Here is a 17,046-nt window from a genome sequence, read left to right on the forward strand (position 1 = left end):
GTCCCATCAAATGTAAAAGAATATATGTATTTTATGCAACTGATTTTTCTATCCATTATATTTTTATGCACATGATTAAATGCTATTAGTCGATCTGATGCAATCTGCAATGGAGTTTAGCCCTAAACCTATTCTAACACCTGAGCTAGCATTTAGGCACAAACCAGAACATGTAGGCTCTACAATTTAATGTGTTTGAAAAGAAAATGTCTGGTAATCTAGATAATTCCAAGTGAATCATCTCACACTTTATTCAACATTGCCCAAATCCTGCCTGAATTGTTTAATTTAAATGCATTTTTTTTTTAGGTTTCTGATTGGGTCGGCTGGAAAACTATTTTAACCATTTATTTGCAGCAAATAACACCATAACACCTCAAACCTTTGTTACTAATAGTAACAATACTAAGTATACTTTGAAAAAGCCAAGCCATATAACTGTATACATCCATATTCAGTAAGACAGTTCTGAATGCTACTTAGAATGTAACTTAAGAAATGTAATTGACTTTTATTCAATTACCTACTTTTTGACAGAAAATATCAATATGTAATATAGTAACATAAACAATACATTACGATATTGATATATTAATATAATATGAATCTATTAATTTATTAATTGTGGATTCATTAACTGTTTACAACATCTCAAACAAAACATTTTGGGAAGATTAGAATGTAGGTAGATTGGAGATTTTGCATAATTTTAATCATCTGATAGAGATGTTAGTCAGGCAGAAGCCAATTTAAGAAGCTGTTCATAAATCTACTTAACATAATAAAAGTATTGTATGGAGAATAAATGAGTGGAACATACGTGTGGATGAAACAAACTAGTTTAATCCAGCTGGGATTGACTAAAGTTTAAGTGGCTTGTAGTTATGAAAAACAAGGTACTTCTGGTTAGTAAGTCTTACTGCTTTCAGACTGGAACTCCAGGGAACACTATTGTGATTGCACAAAGCCAATACATTTCCCTGGTGCTGTGCAACATTTAGCTATAACCAGATGCACATATATAAACTGTATTATAAACCACATAGCAATAAAAAGATCAATTGTTTGAGACTTTGGTGTGTGATACTATAGGCAATTTATGAAGGGGAAGTCAGTCTTAAATGGCACTTGCTGTTTTGCTTTGCTTCACATCCAACCCTTTGGTTTAGCAACCAGCAGGGCTGAAACTAGGGGTAGGCAGAAGAATCATGTGCCTAGGGAGCAGAGGTGGTGGGGGTGCTAGGCACATACTTTTTCTGGTTTTCAGTTTCCCTTATAGTTCAGGTTCAGAAGATTGTCAATGACTGCCAGCTATTCTGCGCAAATGCGGGGTGTGTGTTTACAAAATAGCTGCCACTTGCTCTGACAGTTAATATGCATTCGTCACTGGGGAGGGGGTGTGCAATCGAAGGTGTCAGGAGCAGTTCTAGCTTGGCCTGCCACTGGCAACCATTGCTTTAGTTTTCCGAAGTCACCCGAAGTTGGGCAACTTTGGAAAACCGAAGTGATGCGAATGCCATGCCACCGGCAATTCACATTCTTGCCAATGGGAAGGCGTTTTGGAAAGATTAGTCACCCGCAGTAGTAAAGATTTATCGCAGGTAACTAATCTCCCATTGTGCCACCAGCCCAAGAGCTGCAGGTCATGGTTCCAGCCAGCTGTACATGTACAACATACTTCCTGGGTTATTATCGGAGTTGCACGTATAATAGCATTACAAATTATAACATTCTAAAGTGTGAATGTGTGAGCACAAAGGATTATCAGACAGCAGTTAGATCATCCGAATGCAACGCCCTCTCTTCACGCATGTGATGTCTGTTTTGTTAGATCAGGGATCCCCTACCTTTTTTACCCATGACCCACATTCAAATGTGATAAGAGTTGGGGAGCAAAATGTACCTGGTGGTACCATTTAAAGGCTGTGATGGCTGTTTGGTAGCCCTTATGTGAGCTGGCAGCCTAAATGAGGCTCTGTTTAGCAGTACACCTTTTTTAATGCCTCTAGTGGTGGTGACTAGTTTCCTCTGAATTCTCTGCCTCAAGATGACTTTGGAAAGCTGAAGCAATGCATTTTCTTCCTACTGGTAATTTACATTACCGCAGGTAGGAGAGCATTAATCGTGTATCTCTGGCTTTATTCAGGAGGTCTATCTGTACACTGGTAATATAATTATCTCCTTTTACAAGAACAAAACACGGAGTAGCTTCTGTTTCCTTTTATAGCATAAGAAATCACAAAAACATTGATTTTTTCATGAATAAAACATTAGGCTAAAAGAATGTTCAGCACACGTCCTATTCATTTCACTCATGTTGGACAAGGGGGTAGACGACCCTCTAATACTGGCAACTTTGCCTTACTTGATTGTACTGTACATTGTATATTGAATTCTATATCATAAAAGTGCTGTTTTCCTGTAATTTCAATAAACTGCCACACAGCATTACATGTTGAGGACAGAAGGAATGCAAGAGCAATAGTTGAGAATTATATTGAATATCGGGAAAATAATCTGTTTTTTGTTTTAATGTTGGCGTGTGCTTTTCAGCCACTTCTCTATTGCCATTTCGTACGTATTTGGTCTTGTGTTCCAGTCCGAATGCCACCGTAGGTTAGAAATTACATTTGTGTAGTTTGCCCCTATGCTTGCCTTCCAGAGAGCAAACTGCTGCTTGTTGTACACATGGACAGAGGCAGACACTTTTGCATAGTCAATAATGGAACGAAGCTTCTTATCCATTTCTTGTACCTTCTCAGGAACCTGCGCAGCTACATTTCTTAGCTCATCTGGATCAGATGATAAATCTGAAAACAACAAATGTACAGAGATTAATGAAAAATTGCATGACATACAATTTTATGTAGGTGGAATGCTTTGTAAAAACATGGTATATTGTGCTTGAGTTTTGAGCTTTGCACATGGTGCTGCTTTGGTTAATGAGCCCCATATTTTGTTTGTGTTCTAAATGTATTTTGCAACTGGGTTCAACTACTGGCCTAGACCTGAGAATTTTTTGCTCTTAAGGTCCCTTGGACCGATTCGCAGCTAATCGGCCCGTGTAGGGCCTGGCCGACCGATATCTGGCCTGAAATCGGCCAGATCTCGATCAGGCAGGTTACAAAATCTAGTCGGATTGGGCACCGCATCGGCCAGGGCCAAACGATCAAATTACCCTGGTTTCTGGTGGAGGATATCGGGAGAAGACATCGCCAAATGAGCGGATCTTATGGTGTATGGGGACCTTTACTGGGTGTTAGAATCCTGGGTGTTAGAGTCCTGCCCAGGTCCAATTTTTTAAACTTAGACCCTGAACCCATATTTTTACCCACTTGGACCAACTACACGATCCGCGACCCACTAAAGGAGAAGGAAAGGCTAAGTCACTTGGGGTTGCCAAAATGTTAGCTTCTAAAATTCCCACGTGGAGAGTTGCTGAAAATAAAGCTTATATTTAAAAAATAAAATAAAGACCAAGTGCAAATTCAGAATAGCACTCTCTGCAACATACTAAAACTTCTGTAAGGTATATCTGGCTTCTTAGACATTTAGGGGGCCATTTACTAACGACTGTTTTTTTTTTTTTTCTTTGCTGATTTGTATTTTTAGCACTAAAAGGGAAAAAAAGGGGAAAAAAATTGCACCTTTTCCGAGATTTACTATGTGTCCAAACAGCTAAAAATCCTATTCCGATAATTCGCCAGCTAAAACTGTTTTCATCCGATAAGTTAAAAAAATATGGATTTACGCAACTTTATTGCTACTTTTCCGGTGCAGACTTTTTTAGTTCAGACATTTGTGGAAATGAGTTGATTTGAATTTGAAAATTTTAAAAAATTAGAAATGTTAGTAAATCTGCCCCATATCATTACATTATAATGAAGAGTTACAAAAAGGATTTCTTTGTCGATGTCATCTCAACTGTAAGCTAAGCAAAGTTCCCTAAAATGTAGGTACTAAAAAGCAATATGTGTGTATAAATATACAGTATATGCTGTAGATACACTTTAGGATAGGTTATATGAGAAAAATGGAAGTAAAAAGTTACAAATTGTTAAACATTACACTTGTATATTCTCATGACAAAATCTGATTTTATGTCCTATAGCAAATAAACAAATCCAATGTTACAAAATAGTAATTTATATAAAATGTAATCAAATGTCATATGTATAAAGTACTGATAATGTTCTTAAGTAGTAATGTTTGCTACTATTGCTTTTTTAATCTTTTTCTATTTACCATATTTACATTTCTTTAAAAAGTTTTCATCTATGTCAAAGGGATGGCAGTCGCAGGGTAGTATTTTTTTTAGAATTGTAAAATACAGGTGTGGTCACATTATATTACTAACATATTAACAACTGACAAAATAATTGGCTGTCTGGATATGGCTCCTCCAGGAGAATCAATAGATTACCTGAAAGCAGATCTATAATAAAGTGCTGGCTCTCTGAAAGCTCAGACTCAGGCACAATACACTGAGAAATACATTACATGTATAGGATTCATTATCCAGGAACCATTTATCCAGAAAGTTCCAAATTACAGAAAGGCCATCTCCCATAGACTCCTTTTTAAACAAATGATTATAATGATTTCTTTTTTCTCTGTAATATTCAAACAGAACCTTATACTTGATCGCAGCTAAGATATAATTAATATTTATTGGAAGCAAAACAATCCTATTGGGTTTAAATTATTTTTTAGTTAACCTAAAGCATGGAGATTTAACTACAGAAAGATCCCTTATCCGGAAGACCCCAGGTCCTGAGCATTCTGGATAACAGATCCGATACCTGTATTTGGTTTTAGAATACAATTTTAAATGGTAGAATGAATTATTTGCAATACACACTGTATAATTTAGTAATAAAAACACCACCATAAAAAACATGACAGAATCCCTTTAATACTGCGCTGGCCTATTTATGGACTGATTACTTCCACTTAATTCACTTTCCAAAGGGCAGACCAAATGACCCACAGAAAGCAATATTTTTCACCACTGCTATCTCTAGTTCCTAGTAGTTCAAGCTTACAATAAATATTGTTGTGCGGGAAACAGTTTCTATGCAACAGTGCCCAAAATAGCATGTTCTAACTCCATATAACCAATTTCAGAGCAGTCTGTTTGATAAAATTGCTCTTATTTCTAACACCTTGCATTAGATGTTTTAACTCTACAAAGAGCAAAATGACAGTTTCACATTATGGCATGCACACGTATTGTAAGTTCCCCTAGGTATAGCATCTGCTTTAGCAGACCTATCAGTGGGGTCAGGGCCACCATCGGGGGTATAGGGGGTACAATTGTGATGGGCCCTGTGAAATCTACTGTAAGATACGTAAAACGTATGAAATTTGCATAACATCCGCAAAAACTGCCTAGAAAACGACGTAACTTGCAGAGAAACATAAGTACTGTATTTACTCGTGTATAAGCGGAGTTTTTCATCTCCATAAATGTACCTAATAGTGCGCTATTCTGCACGCCTGGCGGAAGTGACGTCACGTGCCCCTTTCTTGCCCGCTTCTCTTCTGGGACCACACGGCCAGCGATTCCCGCCAACCCACCAGCCCCACTAATAGTGCCTTCTTTTGTGCCCCTGGGCGGGAGTGATGCCCCTGCAGTTTCAAGGTACAAGTATTTTTGGGAAACTGCTGCCAACAAAGCACTCTGTCTGCCACCATCATTTTATCCATTACCTGCACATAAAAAGTAAAGTAAACATAAAGGGACATATGGCTAGCATGAAAATGATTAATCAGTGACCTATAGTGTGTGTGACTGAATTAGCTGAATTATTATTACTAGATAGGCTTACAGTTATGGTGACATTTACTGAGCCTTAATTAATGTCATTTTATTGGTATTTATTATTTATATTTATTAGGTATATATTTGGTATTTCCCACCCTAGGCTTTAACTCAAGTCAATAAGTTTTTCCAGGTAAAATTAGGTACCTTGGCTTAAATTCGGATCGGCTTATACTCGAGTATATACAATAACTTGTGTATTAAGCAAAAACACAATACAGAGATTTGGAGGGACAAACTCCACTGACCTAATGAATGAAAAAAACTTAAGATAAATTCCACTGATTTATTAGCAGATTTATTATTTATTTTAACTATTTATATGAACTGTTTATTATAAAGTAATAACAGCTGTTTATATTGGGATCTATTAACTGAATTATATCAGCGCCTTTTACATGAACTTTGCAGCAGGGGAATGACTGGTCATTGGGCCCCTACTGTTAAGCAATTTACATAACTTGTGCTAAAACTTGAATCTTGTAGATTGTAAGCTCTTTTGGGCAGGGCCCTCTTCACCTCTTGTATCGGTTATTGATTGCTTTATATGTTATTCTGTATGTCCAATGTATGTAACCCACTTATTGTACAGCGCTGCGGAATATGTTTAGCGCTTTAAAAATAAATGTTAATGTAATTACTTTCAAAATAACTTACGTAGAAACTCCACTGACCCCCCAATTAAAATACTGACTTATTAGCACATTAATCATATAAACCTCCCTAATTAAAATATTGACTTATTAAAGGAAAATTATACTCCAAACAATGTAGGTCTCTATAAAATATATTGCATAAACAAACTCATATGTAAAACCCTGCTTCATCTAAATAAACCACTTTCATAAAAATATACTTTTTTAGTAGTATGTGCTATTGGGTACTCCTAAATAGAAAATTGCCATTTTAAGAATTAAGGGCCGCCCCCTTGGATCATAGGATTCACAGTGCACACAAACAAACCAAGGGCACACATACATGCTAGGCGCCATCAGCCACTTAATAGATGGAGTTCTATCTGTTACAGTTAGAGTTGCATTATTTCCTGTGACGTGATCTCTGAGGGAGCACACAGCCCATTACTAAATGGTGGCTCAAGGGAAAGGATGTAAAAGGGCAATATTTACTGATATATATATATATATATATATATATATATATATACAGGTATGGGATCCCTTATCTGGAAACCCGTTATCCAGAAAGCTCCAAATTATGGAAAGCCCATCTCCCATAGACACCATTTTAATCAAATAACTCAGAATTTTAAAACTGATTTCCTTTTTCTCTGTAGTATAAAAACAGAACCTTGTAATTGATCCCAACTAAGATATAATTAATCCTTATTGGATGCAAAACAATCCTATTGGGTTTAATTAATGTTTTATTAATTTTTTAGTAGACTTTAAAGTATGGAGATCCAAATTACGGAAAGATTCCTTATCCGTAATACCCTTGGTCCCGAGCATTCTGGATAACGGGTCCTATAACTGTATTCCAGTTTGGCGAGATTATAGGTCACTTAACATAATATGAACTATCTGCTGGTTAAGTATTCATTTTGGGGTATAGTTTTCCTTTAACACATTCATCTTTGTTACTGTCTAGTTACTGACTAGTTATTAGGCCCCACAGTAATGTCATTGGGCCCCTAAACGTACGCAGCTATATAACTTATTCAAAAACGTAAGTAATTTCCATATCAAGCAATTACAGCACAGAGCAGGGGAAGGTAGGTGGGAAGAGGTTAAACGTAGGGCACTCCACTGACCCCCAATGAACTGACTGTTAATTACCACATTCATCACATTAATATGAACTGCTTATTATAAAGTAATATCAGCTGTTATATGTTATATTGCACACACAAGGGACGTGGGCTAAAATGTTGGTACTGCATGCTTGGGTTCATGGGGTCCCCGTATAAATAACTTGTGTGGGGCCCCAAAGTTTCCAATGGCGGCCCTGAACGGGGTCACAGCAAAACAAATGTACATGGCAGATCAGGTCATTAGTTTAAAATTCTTGGCTGTTGCAAAGTTTTCTTTCTTTAATAAGCCTTGTATAAGAAGCCTTTTCCATTCTCTTTGTTACCCTACCTTTAATCTGGCAGAATGCAGAAATTTAGCATGTGCACGGGGCTGTGCTTAAAGTACGGTTACTCATTAAAATCCGTTTGACATAGGGTATGGCTCACAAAGGTAGAGAATATGGCACACACAGGCAGCATAGGGCAGGCAGAGTATGGCACACACAAGTAGGGCAGGGCAGAAGACAGGAAAACCAGGACTGTGCAAGTAACTGTTTAGCCATAAACCATGAAAAGTTCAGCCACAAATATTCTCAATATACTTTAAGCCATGTATTTTCTTAATTACTTTTGATTAAATATTTGACCTTTTTATCATATATGATAATCCTTGGCAAGACATACCGAGCATGACCTACAACACTCCAAATGCCTAATAGAAACATCACTGTATAAAAGTAACCTACCAAACAACTGTGGAATCACTGAATCCCCATCAGCATATGCAATGTACTTCCAGTAATTATCCCTAAGCATGTAGGTTGAAGCATTTGCATCGGATCCGTGAAACTCACTCAGTGCCCAGTTAGGATGTGCATTGGTACAGGATGGTACATTCTTTTCTGAACGTGCAGACAATAAAGGCATAAGGGAAAATCCACTAATATTTTGAGGAATTTGAACTCCTGCAATTTCTGTAGGAAAAACAAAAATGCTGTAAACCATAATGTATAAGATCAAATACCACGTAACACAACTTTAAATGAGGTAAGGAAGGAACCAAGCCTTTACACATAAGGTGCCCATACATGCACCGATATTATTGTACAAACCAGGTTGATATGATATCCGGTACATGTATGGTACATTGACGAGGCAACCGATATTTCAAAAGCCTTGGATATCGGTCATCTCGTTGATCAGGATAGAAAATTTTGATCAGGCTCCTTTGAAAGCACCTGAGCAAAGGCATGCATTTAGCGTGGAATTGTCAGAATTCCTATTGTTTCTACTTCCATATCTGACCAATCAGCTCTGAACATTTGTGGAGTGTACAAACGATCCTTTCTGTGACCATTGGTCACAGATAGTGATGAGCGAATCTGTTCCGTTTCGCCGAAAAATTTGCGAATCTTTCAAAAGATCCGCGAAACGGCGAAAATGTCGTGCGACAAAAAAATTTTGCCCGCGGCTATTATTTTGTCACGCGGCTATTGTTTCGTCGCCCGCGGCTATTATTTTGTCGCCAGCGGCTGTTGTTTCGTCGTAAAAAAGATTGCATTTTTACCCCAATAATTCCTGCGTAATTGCAGCCACAAGGGAGTGCTGAGATTGGTGAAACTGCATTTGATATATCAACTGAGCCCTGCTGTAACTTTAGTCCTTACCAAGCATTGTAGGGTAAAGATCCACAAGTGACACTATAGTTGATATTTGCTGTCCTGGACTTATTCCGGGTCCCATTATTAGCAGAGGGACATGGGAGCTTCCTTCGTACATGCTCATTTTATAAAACTGTCGGTGCTCCATGGCAAGCTCTCCATGGTCTGAAGTGAACACCACATAGGTCCTACTCAGAAGTCCTGTATCATTCAGTGCTGAAATGATCTCACCTGAGGGGGGATTACATGTTAGTCTACAAAATGAAAACACATATATTATTGTTACTATTAAACATACCTGGGAACTATTGGCCTATCCTGAATATGAAGTAAGAAATATACTAAATTGCAGTACATATTTTTTAAAATTACTATCACCATAGCACTGATACATTTAGGCAGCGCTTTACAGACATTTGTTCACTACTGATGACTAAACTTTTTCATCCAGTACAAGCCTGTGGCGAAATTCGTGTTTTAACCAAAAGTGAAAATCTTTGTGAATTCACACAAGCATTTTGCCATGTGTTTTGTTTTCACAGAAAAAAAGGCAGAAACAAATTGATGTTAATATTATGCACCCTTGCTAGTCAGATCAGATCCCTCCCTGTCTGTCTATGGAGCTGTCCAGGTGCTGTGTCTGGAATAAATTGGCATCCCTGAGGCACCCAGGGAATCTGGGAAAGGAGAGCAAGGCATTAAGAAAAAACAACTGGTGCAATTTTTCAGAAGAGTGTAAGGAGGAGTATTAAAAGAGGAGTAATAAGGGGGAGCATATAGGGTACCAAACAAATAGGGTGCCCCCCCATGTTTCCTTGTCATTATAAGTATATTTTTAAATCCCAAGGGTGGTTGCAAAGGGGGCATAGTGTCTGACACTATTGCATCGGTTTTCCCAAAATTAACTGCACATGCATTTTGTTGCAAAGTGGATGCAGTTTGGTGTCATTTCTGGTGTATGGAGTGCAAGTGATGTCTGCACCTGATTCTTTAGGCACAAGTGTGCCGTGCCTATTGGCTTGGGGCATAGGGGGGGCATAGTGTCTGACACCATTGCATCGGTTTTCCAAAAAATTAACTGCACATGTATTTTGTTGCAAAGTGGATGCAGTTTGGTGTCATTTCTGGTGTATGGAGTGCAAGTGATGTCTGCACCTGAATCTTTAGGCACAAGTGTGCTACCTCCCGGATAAAGGGGTGGAAGCAGTGCTCACTTCAGAATAGAAGGTAGGGAGGACAGAGTGGCGCTGAGCACAACTATACAAAAATACAAAGAGTGCATTTGGATGAAAGTACCTTTAACGAATGGGGTTTAATTTGCAACTAACTGCCAAGTTTGTAATTTTTAGCACATAAAAAGTCCCCGCTGTGCATTAAAGAGTAAGCTTTTGCAATAACAGTTCAACTGAACTGTTTCAATTGAATCGCCACATCAGTAGAAAAACTGCACTACCTTGCTCTGAGTTAGTGTTAGAACCTAAAACAGACTTCAGAGAATGACTATAAGAGCCTATAATTAGCTGGGAGGGCTGGACAAGATGTGCCACATGAAACTGTATGCCTAATGCATCCTGTCACCTACACAGAATCAGCAATCCCGCACAGCAGCTTTAATATAAGCAATGTATGTAAAAGAAAATATGTTGCCCAGGGAAACTAAATAAGAAGTTGGCAGAAAACATGAGTCACTGTCAGCAATTTATTTAAAATATGTCTGTTTTTGCTGTTGTTTACCTGCCTTCACCATGAATGTATTGTCAAAGCTCAGCATTTATAAAGGCCATGCTGCACTGACTTTTTATTTTCTTTTTCATTGTGTCGCCTCATAATGTTTTCCCCTAGTAGGCTCAGCAGTCGTGGCATTTTATTGTTAATGTTATGGACAATACTTTTCCTTGGCTTTGTTATTGAAAACTTTCATTTTGACTTCCCAACTTACCCATCAGATATTTTAAAACTGTTCTTCTTCAGCTATAATAAGGGTCCAATACAGGGAATAGGGGGAATAAAATTTGGGGCACAAATTGATTTGTTGTTCCAAATAAATACAGGTATAGGACCTGTTAACCAGAGTGCTTGGGACCTGTGGTTTTCCAAATAAGGGGTCTTTCCATTTCTCCATAACTTAAATCTGATAACAAATTGTTTAAATAAACATTAAATAAACCCAATAGAATTGTTTTGCCTCCAATGAGGATTAATGATATCTTAGGTAGCGTCAAGTACAAGTTAATGTTATTACAGGAAAAAAGTAAATAAATTGTAAAAATTGTAATTAATTAATTAAAATGGAATCTATGGGAGAGGGAAATAATTTTGAGACTTCTCGATAACAGATTTCTGGATAATGGAACTGACAATCTGTTTTTTGAGTTGCCAGCAGTAAAATGACAATCTTTTGTTTACAATTTCTCTTACCAAGTAAGCCATCTGCCTCGGCACACATAGCATAATAATTTGCTCTTATATCTCGGATTTCCTGGTCTGTAAAGGGTGCAGTGCAATTCTTTGTGTAAGACGAGTAGTAATCCACCGGATGCATGCTTTGCAATGGTTTCCACTCAGGAACAGTAACATTCTTATATGACACCTAAAAGTTAACAGTATTATTTAGTATTAAGTTCCTTTTTTTACCCATCAGCACAAATTTCAGACCGCAGCATAAAGAGGGTAATTTAGTAACAGCTGAACCAATCATATTTCCTCCTTTGAAACAGTAGACCAGTAAATACTACCTGCCGATTTGTTGCTGGAGATTACTAGAATGTGTGAGAATGTTTCATAATGGGGTGTATTCATTAACATTGGAGACAAACATCACCGGTGATGTTGCCCATACCAAACAATCAGCAATTCGATTTTAACGGTCACCTACAAGTTAGAAAACAAAAGCAAAAATCTGATTTGTTGCTATGGGCAACATTACCAGTGATGTTTGCTCCACTGTTAATAAATACACCCCTATGTCTTTCAAAATGTATTATTGACACACGTGTGTTATTTCTAAGGCAGGGACAGACAATTAGGCTGGAGTTAAAAATCTGGAGGGTTGCCAGTTAATTGTGACCCTTCTGGGTGCAACATTCTGATATTTCTGCAATATGTACCTTTTGAAGCCAGTAAGAAGAAGTTAGAAATGTGGAGGATCCAAAATTCTCTCCCATGTTTTCTGAAGGATAGGGATGTGGCAAATTTAGACCCAAATAGAGAAAGAAGGGCTGTGAACTGTTTTGAGCTGCTTTTTGTATCCATCCTGCCGCTGTATCTGCATTCTTCCAGTCCTGTGTCATAACTCGAGTCTGGGTCTTGTTTCCAGTAAGGTTGGCACAGGGCCTGCCTTCTTGTCTGAGCAAAAAAGGAACATCTCGAGTCCAGGCTTCTACACGGTTACTGAAAAAACAATATTCAAAGCAAAGAGAGTTCACCACTCAAAATCTGATAATATTATTATCTTCTGGGTATGATAATCAAAATCAAGTTCCCCTTTTAATTCAAAATTGAACTTTCCTTTTATCCATATAAGAAATTTCCTATGTTTTTGTGCCATTACCAGCAGTTTGCTGCTACAACTAGGTGCAGTAAAGATGTGGCAAGTATTACAATGCCAGATTTTTGGAGCAGAAAAAATGTGACATCAACAGGATATTCATGTACAGGTATATGCACAAGGGCCACAATTTCAGTGCTCCTATCTTAATGGCGCAAGAAGACACACAAAAGAAACATTATCATGGAGCTTACAAAAGGGAACAAATACTTTCAGTTAGGCTAGTGCAACACCAGGCGGATTCTTGGCCTGTGGCTAAATGCAGGCCAAGAAGCCACTCCTACACTACCAACAGCTTTCTGATGTTCCTGCACATGGAGCTACTGTGTCGGCCCAGGTGCAGGCCCACAAGAGCACCAGAACATATACTCGTTGGGTTTGATTACACCTTGGGGGTTGAGTAGGTATACTTTCAACCCACCTTAGAGAATGAGAACCACTTGTGTAATCTTGTTTTCCTAGCCGTTGTGTAACATATCCATTCTTCTCCACTTTGTCCATCCATGTTGGGTATTCTGAATTTAGGCACTTGTAATTATTCCATGATTCTGTTAAATGGGGAAACAGACCACTCCACATAGCTGTGAATAAGATATAATTCATAAATTAAGAAAGCAATATCTGCACAGAAAAATATTTTAAATTCAGTATTTTTTGTGTTTTGCTGTCCCTCAAACCTCAATAGCTACTTGGCGAGCCCACCGTTCTATTCTAACTAAATCTTATGGCGAAGGAACAGTAGAGCATTTCTTGGTACAATGGAGATCATATATATAGCAGTGATCTCCAACCAGTGGCTCAGGGGCAACATGTTGCTCTCAAACCCTTTGATGTTGCTCTCAGTGCCCCCAACCCTGGTAGTTATTTTTGAATTCCTGACTTGGGGGCAAGTATTGGTTGAATAAAAACAAGATTTACTACCAAATAAAGCCTCCTGTAAGCTGATAGTGTGCATAAAGGCTACCTATTAGCCAATCTTAGCTTATTTGGCACCTCCATGAACTTTTTTTTGATGCTTGCTCTCCAAGTCTTTTTTACATTTGCTTGTGGCTCACTTGAGCAATGTGAGCCCTGCCTTTGCCCATTTCCTACATTTTCCATTCTGACAAATGATAAAAAATCAAGTTAGCAAAGCGGTCCAAACCTCATTTTTTTGTAATAATTTTAAAAAAAGACAATGATTTAATGTATTTGACCCAGCCTCCAAATCCCAGGGTTTGTAGCTGGTTCCAATACCCTACCTGCACGGGAGGGACAGCAGATAGGAGAGTTTGTGTAGGCATTCAGAAATAAGGCCCCATGCTGTTTCATAAAGTTTATGTATGGAAGGGACACCAAGCTTTTTTCAGGAAGAAGGGTTAATCTTCCATCCTAAAATGGAAATACAACATTCTCATAAATGTATTATTCATAAGAGGTTTTTATTCAAAGACATTATTTACATGGAGTATATATATATATATATATATATAAAAATGCAAGCAATTCACCTGTAAATTGAAACATGATGCAGGTAAGGGACCTGGGGTAAAGGGGGCATAAGGAGTCTTTCCCTAATTTAGATCTCCATACCTTAAGTCTACTAAAATATCATTTAAACGTTAAACCCAATAGGACTGTTTTGCATCCATTGATGTATATATGAATATCTTAGTTGGGATCAAGTACAAGGTACTCTTTTATTATTACAGAGAAAAAATATATTTTTTTGTTAATTAAAATGATTTGCTAATAATGGAGTCTATGGGAGATGGTCTTCCCATAATTCAGAGCTTTCTGGATAATTGTTTTTTGGATAATGGATCCCATACCTGTAGTAAATTACTTGTTATGCTAAATACAGATATGGGATCTGTTATCTGGAAACCTGGTTTTCCTGAGGCTCCAAATCATGGGAAGGCCATCTCCCATAGACTTCATTATCATAAAATAAATAAAATTTTTAAAACATATTTCCCTTTTCTCTGTAATAATAAAACAGTAGATTTTTCTGTAATAATAAAACAGTAGATTGTACTTGAATGGCACCAGGCTTAAGGGCTCTGGCACAGGGGGGAGATTAGTCGCCCGCGATAAAACTCCCTGTTCGCGGGCGACTAATCTCCCCGAGTTGCCTACCCCTGCCATCCCACCGGCGAACATGTAAGTCGCCGGCGGGATGGCAGACGCGGCGGGGCAATTTCAGGGAATCGCCGAAAAAGACTCGCGAGTCTTTTTCGGCGATTTGCGCGAAATCGCGCCGCCGCGTCTGCCATCCCGCCGGCGACTTACATGTTCGCCGGTGGGATGGCAGGGGTAGGCAACTCGGGGAGATTAGTCGCCCGCGAACAGGGAGTTTTATCGCGGGCGACTAATCTCCCCCGTGTGCCAGAGCCCTAAGGCAACAGTGACACAAATAACATAATGGCATCACACTTAGCACTGTCTATAAGGATATAAACCCATTAGGATTGTTCTCCTGATTGTTCTATCTTAGTTGGAATCAATTACAAGGTACTGTTTTATTATTACAGAGAAAAAGGAAATTTTTCTCATTTTTAAAAATGTAAATTATTAGATTAAAATGGAGTCTTTGGGAGATGGCCTTCCCGTAAATTGGGTCCTATACCTGTATATACACAGGCCGATTGCAGCTTTCATGCGAGTTGAGCTCCAGGTGATCTGCTACCCATGGTACCACTCAACAGTTACCCCTCCCACATGTTTACTCAAGTCGCTCAGAAAAGGGTCTGTGTGCGATTTGAAACAGCAGGCGACTTGAAGTAGCCTCGTATGTTTTGACGCTGGCGATTTCCATTGGTTTAGCATTGGCGTCTTGTCGCCAAATCGCTTTTAAAAATTGCCGGCGACAAATCTCCTCGTGTGCCAGAGCCCTAAAAAAATGCCTGAATATACAGCTCAAAGAAAATATTTATTTCCTATCAACCTTTATAGAAATTAGCTAATGGACCTGGCTCTGCTGGCGATTAATTATAAATTTAAAGCTTCTGTAGCTAGGGTAAGAAAAGGTTTTTGTTTTTTTTGGCAAAGACAGCACTAACTCCTGATTCTGAGCGAGCCCAATGCTCAAAACATAAACGTAGCTGCTTTTGCAATCTACAACTTTTATAAATAGCTAGAAGTAATTGCAGCAACATGGATGTGATACAGTGATCGGTAAACAGAGTTGTATCTCTGCAACAAACAGTACATTTCGAGGAAGCAGCAGCAGCAGCAGCAGAGGAATGTAATGTGATACTTACAAAGGCGTCGCTCATTACCATTACCACATTATGCTTGGGACTGTTTGGGGAAAGTGAAAGTGCTCTCACAGGGATATCCTCGGGCACAGCAGAAAAGAGAAAAAGGGACACAGCAATACATTTTTGAATCATTGCAGACACTGCTTGTCTGGCCTTTCAGATGCAACAGGCAACAGACTCTGAAGTGATCATTTCCCCAGAGTAAAAGGAGAACTCTGTCAGAATGTGGAGCATCACAGCTGATGTTTATGTCTCATCCTGAGACTTAGAGGAAGTACAGTCACACCAGTTCCCCTTCCTGCCCACACGCAGAGCTGCTTGTTCAGCCACACCAAGGTCTTCATTTAAAGAAATGACATCCTTTGTGGAAAACTGATGAGCCTTCTGTTTCTTGCATGGCTGGAATACTGAAAGAGACACACTAATTCACCGAAGTCTGCCAGGCAATATAAAAACACTCTTTTATGTGGCTCCGGGTTAATAGCCCTACCTTCCCCTAAGTACTTCAGACTTTTCAGTCAGTAAATATTAAGCTATAAGGGGCCAGTGAAATGTTAACATGCAATGTTAAAAAAAATAAAAACTATAAATTGCTGTTTCATGATTTTTATTTCTAAATTACGCTGTTTACATAGCAAATAATTCACTCTACCATTTAAAATGTTATTCTTGAACCAACAAATGTGTTTAGTTTTAATATTGGTGTGTAGGCAGCCATACCAGTGCATTGTGCCTGAGTCTAAGCTTTAAGGAGGCAGCGCTACACATTAGAACTGCTTTCAGATAACTTATTGTTTCTCCTACTGCCATGTAACTGGAGGAGTCCCAAGCCGGACTTGGATTTCTTACTATTGAGTGCTATTCTGATATCTACTGGGAGCTGCTATCTTCCTTCCTTCCCATTGTTCTGCTGATGGGAAGGAAAGGAAGGGGGTGATATCACATAATCTTGCAGCACAGCAGTAAAGTGTGACTGAAGTTTATTAGAGCACAGGTCACATGGCTGTAGCAAGCCAGACTTG

At 38.5% G+C, this 17,046-nt stretch overlaps 1 protein-coding gene across 1 annotated transcript; it reads right to left on the reverse strand.

The window, feature by feature from the left end:
• Positions 1-491: 491 nt before the first annotated feature.
• On the reverse strand, positions 492-16,572 carry arsk (arylsulfatase family member K). Its single transcript, XM_018090794.2, has 8 exons — positions 16,025-16,572; positions 14,024-14,153; positions 13,204-13,363; positions 12,343-12,625; positions 11,654-11,825; positions 9,242-9,466; positions 8,321-8,548; positions 492-2,810 (listed from the first exon to the last, which is right to left on the reverse strand). The coding sequence occupies exons 1-8, from the start codon at positions 16,154-16,156 to the stop codon at positions 2,530-2,532; spliced, it is 1,611 nt and encodes a 536-aa protein (XP_017946283.2). The 5' UTR covers positions 16,157-16,572; the 3' UTR covers positions 492-2,529.
• Between the last annotated feature and the right edge of the window lie 474 nt (positions 16,573-17,046).

The sequence above is a fragment of the Xenopus tropicalis genome, chromosome 1 (genome assembly GCF_000004195.4).
Source record: "Xenopus tropicalis strain Nigerian chromosome 1, UCB_Xtro_10.0, whole genome shotgun sequence".
Lineage (NCBI taxonomy): Eukaryota > Metazoa > Chordata > Amphibia > Anura > Pipidae > Xenopus > Xenopus tropicalis.